The sequence below is a fragment of the Hirundo rustica genome, chromosome 15, assembly GCF_015227805.2.
Source record: "Hirundo rustica isolate bHirRus1 chromosome 15, bHirRus1.pri.v3, whole genome shotgun sequence".
Taxonomy (NCBI): Eukaryota; Metazoa; Chordata; class Aves; order Passeriformes; family Hirundinidae; genus Hirundo; species Hirundo rustica.
The window spans coordinates 1,215,224-1,229,904 of record NC_053464.1 but is presented as its reverse complement, the minus strand read 5'-3'; the positions used below and the strand labels follow the sequence as shown (position 1 = coordinate 1,229,904).

The following is a 14,681-nucleotide window of genomic DNA, read 5'->3' as shown; positions in this document are numbered from 1 at the left end:
CTCCCTGGGTCCATGTCCTCAGCAGCACGGGCCACACACTGCAGGCCCTGCCCTGCCAGCAAATGGGCAAGGGAGGCAGCACTTTCTTGCCCGAAGATGTGACTGTGACTAGGATGGGAATGGTGGCTGTAGCTGATATGGTGAATGAAGCCATCTGGGTCTTCAAACCACATACCAGGCTCTCCAAGGAGGAATGGATAAAGATTAGGAAGGTTGGTTCCCCCAGGGGTATTGGGGTAGACTCCATGGGCAAGATCCTGGTAGCAGACTATGCACAAGGCCAAGTGCACAGCCTTGCTCTGGACCATGCCCTCAGGACACTCAGTGTCCAGTCCGTCCCCAATCTGCAGGGACCTCGCTACGTCAGTCCGGTGCCCAGGGGAGGCTTTGTGGTGAGTGAGGAGTGTGGAGACGTCAAGGTCTTCATGAGCAGCCGTAAGCTCCTCTCCTCCCTCAGCAGCAAATATGGACACCAGTTTGGCAACCCTGCTGGGGTCTGCGTGGACACGGATGGCAGCATCCTGGTGGCAGACGAGCAGTGCCGTACAGTCCACTTGTTCCCAGAGCATGGAGCTCCCATCTGCCTGGTGTCCACAGGGCTGCAGAGGCCTGCTGGCATGGCTTGCTCCTCCTCTGGGCACCTTTTTGTGGCAGACACAGTGGAGAACTGTGTCAAAGTCTTTAAGTACTGTGTGAGGCCCCCGTACAGATCCACCAACGCTGGGGCATCACGTGCTGATCCCAACCAAACACAGAGGTGGGGAAGGGGGGTGGTTCCCCTGCAGCCACACTGAGCTGAGCATGTGTTGGTGGGCTGAGAGCTCCACTGCTCTCGCAGATTCATGTAATAGAATCATGGAATGCGTTGGGTTGGGAGGGACTGTAAAGACCATCTCCTAGCAGGGATACCTTCCACTATCATAGGTTGCTTCAAGCCCTGTCCAACCTGGCCTTGGACATTTCCAGGGATGGGACATTGCCCCAGATCTGACTGCCTGATGACTCCTAGCTCCAGGACTAGACCAGCTCTGGACCCACCAGAGTATGTAAAGTATGACCCAGCTACTCAGAATTGGTCTTGCATTGGTGCCTTGGCAAACTTCTTATCACCATACCCTCAATTCCTTGTGCATTTTCCAAAGCTAATATAAATATTTCTCCTCTCTCTGTGCAATTTTGATGTGCCATAGTCCCATCTTCCTGATGCCAGAGCATGGCCAGAGGGGTAAGGCCATGCCAGAAGTCCATGCTTTATCACAGAATCATGGAATCACACAATGGTTTGGATTGGGTCCTTAAAGATCGCCTAGATCTACACCCTGCCATGAGTAGGAACACCTTCTACTAGATTGGGTTGCTCCAAGTCCTGTCTAGCCTGGCATGATTGAGCCAACTGGTCTGTCCTGATTTGTTCCCAGGCTATTAGGGTGGGTTTTGCAATCAGAGAACATATATAAATACCATAGATGGGGGTTGGAAATGGCTTTAGGTCGTGCCAGGAGAGGTTTAATTTGTATATAGATATGATAGACGGGGAAATTTCTTCACACTGGGTCTGTAGCAGACTTCAGGAAAAGGATAAGATAAAGGTAACTCCTTCTGTGCTGCATTCCTGACCTCTACAGGGAAGCAACAACCACTGCACGGAGTAAATTCCGTATGGAAACGTGGAACTCCTCACTCACACTGCCCACGTCCTGGGGCTGGAGCTGCCCTGTTGTCCTCTGGAGAGGAGGGCTCAGAGCCTTTATCGGCAGGGGCCAGGGGGAGGCGGGCAGGGTGTGCCGGCACAGGGACGGGCGTTTTCCTCCCATCGCTCCAGCCCTCGGTGTGGGCACGGAGCTCAACGACTGCTCGGTCTCTGCTGATGTCCCAGACCCAAGACACCGCCTCTCGTTCTAAACGATCCCTGGAGATGGCCTTGCTCCCTCCTGGCCCTGGAACAGGCACTGAACACAACAGGCACGCCGTGGTGCCCTCCGGGACCCCGCTCCCTGCGGAGTGAGGCAGCAGCAGGGAGTGGGGCTGCATGGTCTGCAGGAACAGGGTGGGGGATCAGTCCCATCCCAGGAAGCTGAGCTCCGTCCCAGAAGACCTAATGTTCCCCATCTTATTTCCAAACTGTGGCATCCAGCAACAAAAATAAAACGCCAAACCTTTTCTTTAGCTCACCCCCACTTCTGCACCCCTTTCCACGTGGGACCTTCTCCTGCTGCCCAGCATCTTCCCAAGCTCACTGGCCCAAGCCCACCGCCGGATCACAGGACAAAGCTCTTGGGCATCTGTTGGCACCTGTGGGCCTCTGCTGGGCCGCCTCTGCTGACCGCTGAGGAGGTCAGGATGGGGGTCAAGAGGGTCCCATCAGCACAGCCGAGCCCCTTGCTAGTGGGATGGGGGACAACAGGGTTCCCTGAGGAAAGGCGAGTCCTTGGACTTTAGGGATGGAGGACAATGGGGTCCCACATGGAAAAGTGAGTGCCTGGCCTGTAGGATGAGCGACAGCAGGGTCCCGTGAGAATAGCGGAGACCCTCGATTTTGGGAACGGAGGACAGCGGGGTCCTGTGAGGACGGGTGAGCCCCTGGGGATGGAGCCGACAGCGCACAGCCGAGCCGCTGGCCCCGCTCCAGCCCGGGCGGTGGCAGGGCAGGCGCGGGGCACTGCCGCTCCTTATCGCGCGGCTCAGGCGGCGCCGCCGCTCTCGGGGCCCGCGGGAAGGCGCCGGGACGAGCCTGGGGAACGGCGCTGCCGGGAGCGGGCCGGCGGGGCCCGACAGGCCGGGAGCGGGGAGCAGGGAGCCGGGGCAGCGCGGAACGCGGGCGGCGGGCGGCGGCGCCGGCCGGGCCCGTCCCGCTGCACAGCCGGCGGCTGCGGCGTCTCCGAGCAACGGCGGGCGGAAGCGGCGGAGCGGAGCGGGCGGTAGGAACGGGGCGGGCCGGGCCGGGCGCGGGGCCTGCGCGGGCACCGGGGAGGCAGTGCCGGGCCCTGGCGACACCGAGGGGCTGCCGCGTGTCCGGGGAAGGGAACAGAGCTGGGGAAGGGGTGGAGCACCAGGAGAGGCTGAGGGAGCTGGGAAAGGGGCTCAGCCTGGAGAAAAGGAGGCTCAGGGGGCCCTTGTGGCTCTGCACAGCCCCCTGACAGGAGGGGACAGCCGGGGGGGTCGGGCTCTGCTCCCAGGGAACAGGGACAGGACAAGGGGAAATGGCTTTAAGTTGTGCCAGGAGGGGTTTAATTTGTATATAGATACGATTGATGGGGAAATTTTTTCCCCGCAAAGCGTGATCAGGCGAAGTCACAGCCTGCCCAGGGCAGTGGAATGCCAGCCCTGGAAGTGTTCAAAAAGCCATGTGCGTGTGGCACTTGAGGGCATGGTCTAGTGGTGGTGGTGCTGGGGAAGCAACTGGATGTGATGGTCTTAGAGGGCTTTTCCAACCTTTACAATTCCACGGTTCTGTGATTCTTAATATCCTGGCCCTAACCCCCCTGCAAGTAACATGGGGTGCTCGGGTTTAGGTCTGCTGTGGGATCAGTCCCCCTTGGCACCCTGTGGCCACAGGACAGCCTCTGGGGTGAGACCAAGGCCACATCCCGCCATTCACCTTCGCTTTTCTAACAAAAAATCTGGAATTAATCAGTCCTGGGGTCCTGTATTCACTTGTTGGTTGCATTAAGACATTTTAGATGGTGTTTATTTTGTTCATTTTGGTGACCTGAGATCATTGCATTCATGCTCTCAGGGAAAGGTGGACATTTTCTGCAGAATTAGGTGGATCTCAAAGATTTTGAGCACTTGGTAACCAGGAACTGCATGAGCACTGGTAGGATTTTTCTGTTAAAATTAGCAGCAGTGAAGCAGTTACTGTGATGACATTTGATATTTCAGTCTATTGAAATGAATGAGGTGGATGCATGACAAGTCATGGATTTGGGAGTATGAGACACATTAACATAACAATAGTTGATCAGCCAGGTTTTCAGCTATCAAGATGTTTTGTACAGCCTGAAAATCATATCAGAATCTTCTCTGCCATATCTCCAGCAGCCAAAGGGCAGATGATTTGAGCTATAGCCAGAGTAGTTGGGTGCATAAAACTATGTTAATTTAAAAAGTTGGGGAAAGTGTAAGAGGAAAAACTCACAAACTAGAGAAGATAAAGATGAGAAGTGTTTCTGCTCCAGAGGATTGTGGCTGTCTTTAAAAACAATCTCAGTGAAAAATAAATGTGTGTATGAGGAGTCAGTTGACAGTTCCTCTCTGAAGTGTCCAGTGGATGGACAGACCTTTAAGGACTGCCATGCACAGACACAGAGAGTCTCTTGTAGCAATACTCACAACTCTCCCTCCTTCAATGGGAAAAACATCATGGGGCTGTCTTTGATGTTTTTCCTTGGACTGAATTTTCCCTTTTGCTGCAAAACTACCAAACACATCCCAAGGCTTCCCTCTCCTGAGGGTTATTGTTGGCAGTGTGGTGCTGGAAGCATCCGGCACTGGCCCTTGCTCCAAAGATCCTCCAGCCCCACAAGATCTAGAGGCCACAGAGGGACTTCATTTCTCCCTGTTTGACCAGAGGGAAAACCTCAGAGACCTGGAGTCTGTGAGGAAGCAGGAACTCAGAAGAATCATAGATCATGGAATGGTTTGATATGGAAAGGATCTTACAGACCATCTCATTCCACCCCCTGCCATTGGCAGGGACACCTTCCCCTGTCCCAGGTTGTTCCAAGCCCCATCCAACCTGGCCTTGGACACTTCCAGGGATGGGGAGTCCACAAGTCCCCAGATTACCCCACTGTGAGTGATTAACCCCAGAGGTTCATCACTCCCCATAGCTGCTCCTCCATCCCTCCATGCTGTAGGAAATTCCCAGGTGCTGAGCTTTGCTGGCTTCATCTCTCCTCTACCAAAGGAAAGGAGAACAAAGCCACCAGGCCCCTCCTGCTGCACGTCCTCTCTCTGTTGTAAATACCCTCTGTGTTCCCTTTCCAGCTGACTGGGTCCCTCGCAGAGGAGCAGCCTCGGGGGCCTGCGGAGTTTTCACATCCCTAACAAAGCACTGAGGGACGGGAAAGGACAACGGGCGCCGGATGCCGCCTGTTCTGCGCCAGCGCCCTCCTTACTGCAATTATATTCCTGTTAGAAACCTCCACCTTATTTAAAGAGACACTGTCAACTGCCTCAAAGTTCCTTTCTGGAAAAGTCTCCCAAGGCCATCGCGATGTGTTCTCAACGCTGGGGAGAAAAGCACTAAAGATAAAGAGTACTGATAAAGCAGAGATGCTTCTCCTTTTTTAGGCTGTTGAATCAAATGAATTAAAATTACTTCAATTAATTACTATAGTGCCTTCTGACAAAATGATCGTGTCAGTTTGCAGATGAGAGGAGTGAGGCAGGAGGAGCTGAGTGATGGGATCAAGGCTGCTCTGTGAGTTTGCTGCAGAGCAGAGCTCTGGGCCGTAAGGTGGTAAAGGGGACTGAATAGCAGGAACCAGCGTTTGATTGTTGGTAGCAGCAGGAAATACACCCCAGAGGCACCACGGTGTGCTGGAATGTAGTCCCTTCTCTAGGAAGTGCTCCAGCACACCCAGTGTGGGATCCAGGATCTAAGGCTGAGTGAATTCCAGATCTTGGCTAGTCTGATGGACTGTGCTTATCTGTGTACCACCATGAAAGACCTTTCCAGGACTGGGAGATGGGCTTTACTGGGAAATTCCAGGCTCACCTTCCCTCACTTCAAGGACTGCAGATCATCAGGAACCTCCTGAATGTGTGTATGGCTGTTGGCTGTCACTAATGTCATTATTCAAGTGGTTGGGCTTAGTATTTTCGAACATGCATAGTTCTCCTCTCTGGTGGCTTTGGCCAGCTCAGATTTTCCTTGCATTTACTCACCATCCTCAAGTTTAATTTTTGTGTTTATTGTCAGGTATATGTCCCTCCAGGGTCACTGCCATGGTACTGAAGGTGTTCTTTCCATCGTGCTGCTCCTCGGCAGACAGCGGCATTTTGATCGGCCGCTGGATCTCCGAGCAGAACTCCGCTATCATCCTGGCTGTGGTGCACTTCCCCTTTATCCCTGTCCAGGTGAAGCAGTACCTTGCGGAAGTTCAGCGCGTGACTAAAGTCAGTGTTACTGTGCTTGGCTCATGGAGCAACAGCAAACAGGAGAAAGAAGAGAGTCTCAGTGAGTTCTTGGAAGACCTTGGGACCATATTCTGTCATGAGCCATGGATCCAGATAAGCAAAGAGGGAGACAGCAAATTCTGGAGCTGTTCTACCCTTCAGAAACACTCTAAGAACCCTCAGGAGGAAGAAATCATCTTGGTGTACTATGACCAGCGCAAGGTCATGCTTTCCCATCTGCACCCCCTTTTGGACGCAGCTGGCCAGAGGGCAGAGGATGCCTCAAAGCTCTCGGCCATCTTTGACACGGTGGCCAGGAGCCAGGTCCTGTTCATGACGGACAGGTACGACGAGGGGCCCATCAAGCTGACCCACTGGCAGTCGGATGGGGTGGAGGCCAGTATCATCGTGGAGCTGCTGAAGCAGGCCTCCGTGCCTGCCTGCATGCTGCTGTCATTCCTGCTCTCGCTGGTCTCTGGGATCTGCAGGAGCAGGTAGGTGATGTGACATCACCCAGCTTGTTTTGCCTGGCAATGTAATTTGTGTTTAGGCATTGTAGGGCTACTGCTCAATCCCAATGAGAAATGTGGAACAAAATTGTTCTGTTGGAAACAGGCTGCTGCAAGAGGTCCTGTTGGAGCTCCGCTGAAAACAAGGCCAAAGGCTCCCTCAGAGCTCCTCATTGCACTGGGAGGTTTTCTGGGGAGGCATTCACATCCTCATTTGCAGCAGGGATAGTTCAGCCCTGCTTCGGTTTCATCACAGCTGAAACAGTGGATTTCCAGCTATTCTGTGGCTGACAGAATGACATGAGGCTCTCCTTAATGGCTTGATAGCTGGGGACTCCTTCCTCTCTGTTTGCTGTGAGTCCCTCTGCAGCTGTGAAACATCAGCAAATACTGTTTCTAAGTCCAGTGTCTCTCCAAGAGACTGTGGTGCTGCAACCTTGGCACTTTATAGAAGTTTAGAGGGATTGCTGTTCAGCCCAAATCCTTGGTGAAATCCTGTTTTTGCAACCATGAATAGGATGTTCCAAATGTAACACATGGCAAGTGCTTGGACTGAAAACTGATTCTGAGCAGATTTGAAGGGAGGAATCCTAGGATCATGGAATCATTTACCTTGGAAAGGCCCTCTAAGACCATCAAGTCCAGCCATTAACCCAGCAATGTCAAGGCCACCACCAACCTATGTTTCCAAGTGCCACATGTTTTTTGAATACCTGCAGGGATGGTGATTCTACCATTGTGGCTGCCTGGAGAGGTTGTAACAGAGAGGGGGTGGAGTTCTGGTTCTAAGCTGCAAGGGGACACTGTAATTGATGAAATTTTGGTAACAGCTACTACTGTATTTATGGATAAATCTTTTTATGTGCAGCCTAAGGGCATGGAGGTTTTTAACAGGCTTCCAATTGTATAATATGATTGTAAAAGAATTACAGTGAAACTCTTCCCTAGCAAAGATTTTCTGAGCAGTTGGGTTACACAATTTGGTATACAAAGGGAAAACTGTCCAGTTTTGGATTATTGGAAGAGATTGAGGTTTAAATCTGATATCATCAAGGACCTCCTGGGACTGCTCTGTAGATACTGTGTGTTACTGTTTCTTAATGGAGATTAAGTCACAACTTTGTGGTTGGGCAGAAGATTTGGAGTCAGCTCCAAAGGACCTTTTTCTGTCAGTGTGCCACTACCAACAAACAGGATGATTCTTTTCTGCACAGGCACTTGGTCTCACTTGGTCCCACCTCGAGTGGTGCCAGGACTCAGGCTGGGCTTGGAGTCAGGTTAAGCCCAAGCCTTGCTGGCATCCAGGAGGCTCCAGTCTAAACATAAGTGGGGAGCTCAAGCTCAGTGGCAGGTTGGGCCCAGACAGCTGCTGCCCAGCTTCTCAGGAATTCTGACTTCAGCTTTTCCTAGGGCCAGGATGGATGTTTTGAGGTAGAGCAGCAGCCAGCTGTACCTGGCAGCAGGCAGAATGCAAGGCTTGCTGTGCATTAACCTACACTGAGCCTGCCTTAGCCTTGGCAGGCAGAGCTTTCTCTCTTCTTTGTTTTATTCACCCACAGTATCAGCTTTATATTTACTTATCTCATATCTCTTTTAAAAATCAGTCTTGGAGAACAGAGATTAGGACCTGGCTTTATGACAAGTCTCCTGCTTGACCTTTTCTAAGTCATTTAAAGGATTTTGGTTCCATTTTGCACATGATGTGTGATACAACGTCCTTCGTGCCAACATACTCGAGGCAGGGAGAGTTCAAGTTGTGATGTGTAGGTGCTGTTCCTGGCCCCTCCTCCCCATGCTAGGACAGGACATTCCATAAAATAAGATTTACTGTTTTTTTTCTCCTTCAGGTCAGTGGACCTTTCAGCTTTGAAAGGCCAAAGAAGGAGATCAGCAATGTCCTCTCAGGCTGGGGGGGCTTGGGGATTTTTGGATTTGCCCCTGCTGTGTATTTGCACAGGAGAAGCAGGGCGGCAGTGTTGGAAATATCAGGGAGTGAGTTGCTACTGTCTCTTCAAGCTCACCCAGTGCTCTCAAGTCCTGCACGGCCTCAATTAAGGCATTTCTTCAGCACCACCGTGTGCTAAGGGGCGGCCATTGCGATTCTGCCTCAGAGGAACTTGGGAGACAGCATTCCCATTATCCCTGAAGGTCTCTTCTCTTGGGGACATTAGGATGTTTTCGTCTTGAGGCAATAAATTCCACGTGCTCCTTTTAAAAAAGTCTGTTTATGAGCATCTCCAATTCCTCATCCAAAGGGAGGCACTGCTCCTGCAATTTCTAGCAAGGAGCAAGAAAACACACGGGAGTTCTGGTTAATGGAGCTTAATAATTGCATGTGATCCAGACTTGGAAAGATTGCTTCTCATCTCCTATCTGAAAATTCCCCTCTCACTCTTGGGAAAAAAATGAATTGGAAAATCAAGATTTACTCATGGAGGCTATGTTAATTCATTGCTAAAATTCCATATATTTGGAAATACCCCAAAGATCTCCTGCTGCTTAAATAATGCAATGACACAACATCACTGAATTCTTTTTTTTTTTTTTTTTTTAATCTGGTTGGTTTTCCATTGAACTTCTGAAAATTATTCTATATAATGTGTGGTAAACAAGTGGGAGTATTTCTGGCAATGCATGGTCAATGTGCAAAGGGGTAGGAGACTATGCAAGGAATATTTTGTTGCCTTCTTCTTCAGTCCTCACAGAGAAGAGAGTTCCCATAGCACCTCTTGCAGCTGCTGTATTGAGCCTTTTGCAGTATGTTTGTATTTTTATTTTAATAAGTATGTGTATGTATTTCCTTTCCAAAGAAAACATGTGAGTGGAATAGAGGTTGTGCTTGTGCTGGTGAGTGAAAAGAGAGTCAGTTGTAGCACAGACAAGGACAGTTGTAGCACAGACAAGGACATCCCTCTGGTGTGTTTTTATGCCCATGGTGTCCAGTTGAGGAGCTGAACCATCGCAGGCTGGACAATGTCATGGTGCTCTGGGGATGAGGCTGCTTTGGGAATCATTCCCACCTAAGACATTCCCCAAGCAGACGACAGCAGCCTGTCCTTTCCCTTGGCCGGGGGCGAGGCAGGGGCTGGCTGCCTCCAGCTTGAGGAGCAGCCATGGATGGTGAGAGACACCCACTGCTGAGAGACGAGGGCACTATCACCCGGTGTAGTGTAGCACGGGGCCCGGAGCTGCTGCTTCCTGCCTGAGCTGACAGGGTCTGGCAGCTGGTGTTTGACCCATAATTCTTCACCTTCAGCCATCTGTACATAATCCCACAGGTAGAGCGTTCCTCCTTCCCCTTCTTTACATTTCAAGTGCAATTCTCTGCTCTAGTCAAGTTTTGCCACACTGGAGTTTGTAACCACCGAGCTGGGGCATAATTGGAAGGGAAAACTCGTCTGCTCTTGTGTCTTGGTGAATCTGTGAGCCCAGGTGTGTGTGATCAGTGGCCAGAGCAGTCACCCCCGTCTCCCTCCCCTGCACGGTGCTCTTTCCTCCACCGCCTCAGGTCCCTCCCCCTGACAAGTCAGCTGAGGAACAGTGCATTCATTTGTCTCCAAGGTGGGAGGCTGTAGCGCAGAGCTGAGTAACTTGGAGACCTCAAATTAAGAATGATTCACAGTACAGTGCGTGTGTTTCAAACCCAATGTGTCTGAAATTTGAATGGTGAGGGAGGGGGAAGGGGGGACAAACTGTGCACAAAGTCAAAGGGCTCAGGAGGAAGGGGACAGCAGCCTCAGGGAACTGAGCAGGGTTTGGAGGAGCCGTGCCCTTGTGATTGGTGTAAATTTTATGAATTGCAGGGGGCACCCCAGTGTGCCCATCCTGGCCAGTCCTGGAGGCATCTGCTCCTGGGCACGGGCTGGCATGCTCCAGGTGAAATCCATGGCAGGCACGCACAGGTTGCAGGGACATCCCTCTCCAGGCCACGCTCAGTAATGATCCAAGCAGCTGTGCAATTTCCAAAGTGAAGCAGGATACAAGGAATAATGGTAGTGTGTGAAATGAATGTAATCTGAAAGACCATGCCAAAGCAGCACAGGAGAGTAGGTGAAGTGACTAAAAGTGACTGTGGATTCCTGGATCTGTAATAAAAAACAGTGAAACACCGTGAAAATGGTGCAGCAACTGCTAGTGTAGTGTACTCCTGTGTACAGGAGAGGACTGATCCAAATTATATCCACATCAGAATTTATCCCCCAAACCAAACCTGGTGCCATGTGTTGCTGTGGTTTTTGTGACCAGCCTGCACCCAGTACTGTGTCACTTCAGCCTGCACAAATCACCATCTGTCCTTGCTTTATAGGTTGTGTGGTAATAAAAGAAACTCCCCAAAATAATTGAGCATCATTTAGTACTTTTCTTCTGAGTCATAAGAAAAGAACCTTGTGACTGTTTCCTCCCCTACAAGCTTAATGTGGATGTTAACTTTGAAACGTAATTAAATGCTAAATGTTGTGTTATCTACATAATGCTGGTCACTGCAAGGCAGTGGAGAAAAGGTAGAAGTGAAGACCCTGAAAAAGGAATTTGGAAGTAATAAAGAGAAAAAAAAAAAAAAAAAAAGAAGAGAAGGATCAAGTGGAAGAAGAAAGAAAAGAGGGGGTGTGGAAAGGGGGCATAAACTGCATGGAGGGCACCGCTGTTTGCTATACCAGGCTCGCACCACACAGAGACTTGTGATTACCTCTGCTCTGGAGCCAGGCTGGGAGAGCTGGGGGTGCTCACCTGGACTGGAGAAGGCTCCAGGGAGAGCTCAGAGCCCCTGGCAGGGCCTAAAGGGGCTCCAGGAGAGCTGCAGAGGGACTGGGGACAAGGGCTGGAGGGACAGGACACAGGGAATGGCTTCCACTGCCAGAGGGCAGGGCTGGATGGGAGATTGGGCAGGAATTGTTCCCTGGGAGGGTGGGCAGGGCCTGGCACAGGGTGCCCAGAGCAGCTGTGGCTGCCCCTGGATCCCTGGCAGTGTCCAAGGCCAGGTTGGGACAGGGCTTGGAGCAGCCTGGGACAGTGGAAGGTGTCCCTGCCCATGGCAGGGGCTGGAGTGAGATGAGCTTTAAGATCCCTTCCAATCCAAACCAACCCATGATGAATAACACCGGGGTTTGTGCAACAGTGACACCTTGTATTGTTGCACTGAACACAACTTGACTCTGCTGTTCTGGAGATTGGATCATTGTGCAAGCCCAGTGATGTATCCAAAAGCAGAGGCTGGAATCAGGATTGCCTTGTGGCTTCCTTGGAAGAGTGAGGCATGGTTTGACAGAGTGCAAATGAGAGCTTGGGCTGTGTGCATGTCTTGGTCTGGCAAGGCTGCCTTAATTTTGTTAGCCTTTCAAAGAGTCATTAACATCTAATCACCAGCTCTGGTCGCACAACCTTAACTTGAACACTGAGTGTTTTGCATGGATGTTGGATGCTGGCCTGCCTGCTGCATGGCAAAGGCAAGAGGAGACATTCCCATGTGTTTCTGCAGGGTGCTGAAGTTTTGGCCTTTGTCTTTCTTGTGGAGCAAGCTCTCAACTTGTGAGCAGCTGGGACATCGCCTGCAGCACCTCCAGGTCATCAGCAGCAATAAGAAGGCTCAGAACCAAAATCAGCTGATGAGGTATGGAGCACATGTAAAGTTAGGTGTGTCTTGGCTCTATTCCTGTCCCCTGTGGGGAATCCAAACCATGGATCTCGTGCCTGGACAGCACTAGGTCCTCACTGCACCCTATCATGTTGCTCTACTCCCTGCTGGTTTGCACATCTTTACTCTGCACTGTATTCATATGCATATATATCTGTTTCTTTAATGTTAATTATCCCTTTTGCCAGATTTTGCCTTTTTCCCTAGCCCGGGAAAGGCAACTGGGATCTTGCACCCCAAAAACTTGTACTGCACCCATGTGTGAGTGCTGTGCTCTCACAACTCCCACAGGCTCATTGCTTTCACATGTGATGCTGTCAACCACGGCCATCCATCTGTGTTCAGTGGCACTTTCCTTAAGACGGAAAGGTTTAAATGCTCCCCTCTTTCACCCACTCTTTTGGGGAAGCTTTTTGTGCAGAAACTGCAGACCAGAGACTCCACTTACACTGTTAGAACAGTAACAAAGTGTAAGAGAAAAAGCAAACATTCAGCACAGTGAGAGGAACAGAGCAGAGATCTGAGACAGATATTGGATGCCCTAAGGCTCCTCCACAGCCAGCCTCGTTCTGTGTGGTTCTCTGATCCTGCAGTAATAGACTCCCAGGGAACACTTAAAATAGATTAGCAGATTTGAAGGCCAAAAGTAACTGTGATTGTTCAGTCTGATTTCCTGAATAACTCACGTCATGGAATTCCATTCAGAAACTCTAGTGAGGAAGGGGCAGCTCAGCAGCCCTTCTGGCTTTGTGTATGAACCCAAAACTGCTATTTATTCCCTTGTCTGGGAAAGCCGTCTGATCTCAGTGTGGATGTGCCAGGTGCTGGTACTGAGTGTGTATAAAGCTTTCTGTCTAACATTCCTCTTTGTAGCTTCAATCCCCTTTTTGCTCCCTACCAAGAAAGGTTTCATGGTGTGGCAGGCTCTGAGTGGCTCTGAGTTTAGAATCATGGAATCACAGAATGTCCTGAGTGGGAAGGGGACCACAGGGATCATCCAGTCCAACTCCTGGCCCTGCACAGGCACCCCAACAGTCGCACACTGTGCATCCCTGGCAGCGCTGTCCAAACACTCCTGGAGCTCTGGCTTCCCTGGGGAGCCTGGGCAGTGCCCAGCACTCTCTGGGGGAAGAAACTTTTCTTGCAGTTCCACCCAAACCTCCCCTGGCACAGCTCCTGCTGTTCCTTTGTCACAGATTGGAGCTGCTCCTCAGGAGGAAGCTGTAAAGAGCTGTGAGGTCTTGCCTCAGTCTTCCCTTCTCCAGGCTGAACAAACCTGTCCTGTGCTTCACTACAGAAGGAGCAGCACACCAGTGGAAGCGAAAAGTTTCCAAAATTGTTCCTCTTTAGTGAGTTGTCCTGGTGTCCCTGGGACATTAAAGGTGCTACGTGAGCAAACCCAACAAGTGCCATTGAAATATTAAACGCTGTCCTTCCTTTTTCTCTAACTCTGTTTCTCTCTACCCTGCTTGCAGGAAAGCCAACATCTTTGTGTCTCTGCTGATTGATGTGGCCCTGGGGATACTGCTGATGTCGTGGCTGTACAGGAAGAACCGCATTGGTCACCTTGCTGAGACTCTCATCCCTGTGGCCGACGTAAGTCTGGCCAAATCTGATCCCCTTTCACCTGCTCTGGGCACTGCCCAGCTCCTGCCCGCGGTGGTTGTAATGCCTCACACACAAGGGTTTCAGAGAGACCTGTCTGAAGTCATGCAAATTAGATCTCCTCAAGAGCAGTGAAATCTTCAAATCAAGCCTGTCGGGGCTGCTCAAAAGAAACTCAGCTCTGCTTTGCATGTGCTGTGAATAGTAATTAGTTGTTTATGGGAGGGCTCCTCCAGCTTCTGAAGGAACAATTATGGCTAGGACAGGGCTCTGCAGCTGCAGGTTGGGTGGTTGTGGAGCCACAGCGCTTTTATTTTTTTCTGGAGTCAACAGAAAGTGTCCTCAAGATGTTGCTATATGGGTTGTTTGTGGTGAAGAAAAAGCTGTAACCTGTGTTGAATCTGATAAACTGCTGGAAAGTCAAACATGATAAGCACTGCAGCTGTGCTTGTGAAAGGAGTTTCGTGGGGAAGTCCAAAGGCTTTGCTGGTCAGGGTACAAACACCTGAAATCCTGCCTGAGAGCTCTGGGGTATGGATGCTAAACTAGGAAAACTTGCTGTGTCTTGTGATTTTCTTAAACATAACTCCACTTGCCCACAGAAATCCCTCAACATCAGCAGAAATCCACAGATAGCAAGTGTGACTCACACTGTCCTGCTCTTCTGGTGGTTCATATTAGGTGCAGAGCTCCAGTATATCTGTTTAGTGGCAGTAGGGAGCATATAATGTACTTCAGAGACCAGACCACTAATCTGAGGTCAGCTCTGCTTTAAGAGCTTCTGTGTCTTGGCAGGCAATTCTGAGCCCTGC

The 14,681-nt window shown here is 50.8% G+C and overlaps 1 protein-coding gene across 1 annotated transcript in view; it reads left to right on the top strand.

Annotated features, from left to right (window-relative positions):
* The first annotated feature begins 2,845 nt into the window (after positions 1 to 2,845).
* PIGQ (phosphatidylinositol glycan anchor biosynthesis class Q) overlaps positions 2,846 to 14,681 on the top strand; it is a 37,626-nt gene continuing 25,790 nt past the window's right edge. Inside the window, exons 1-4 of the mRNA XM_040079332.1 lie at positions 2,846 to 2,918; positions 5,927 to 6,617; positions 12,109 to 12,240; positions 13,740 to 13,860. Of these exons, the coding sequence (XP_039935266.1) occupies positions 5,953 to 6,617; positions 12,109 to 12,240; positions 13,740 to 13,860 (918 nt within the window). The 5' untranslated portion in view covers positions 2,846 to 2,918; positions 5,927 to 5,952. The remainder of the gene's footprint in view (positions 2,919 to 5,926; positions 6,618 to 12,108; positions 12,241 to 13,739; positions 13,861 to 14,681) is intronic.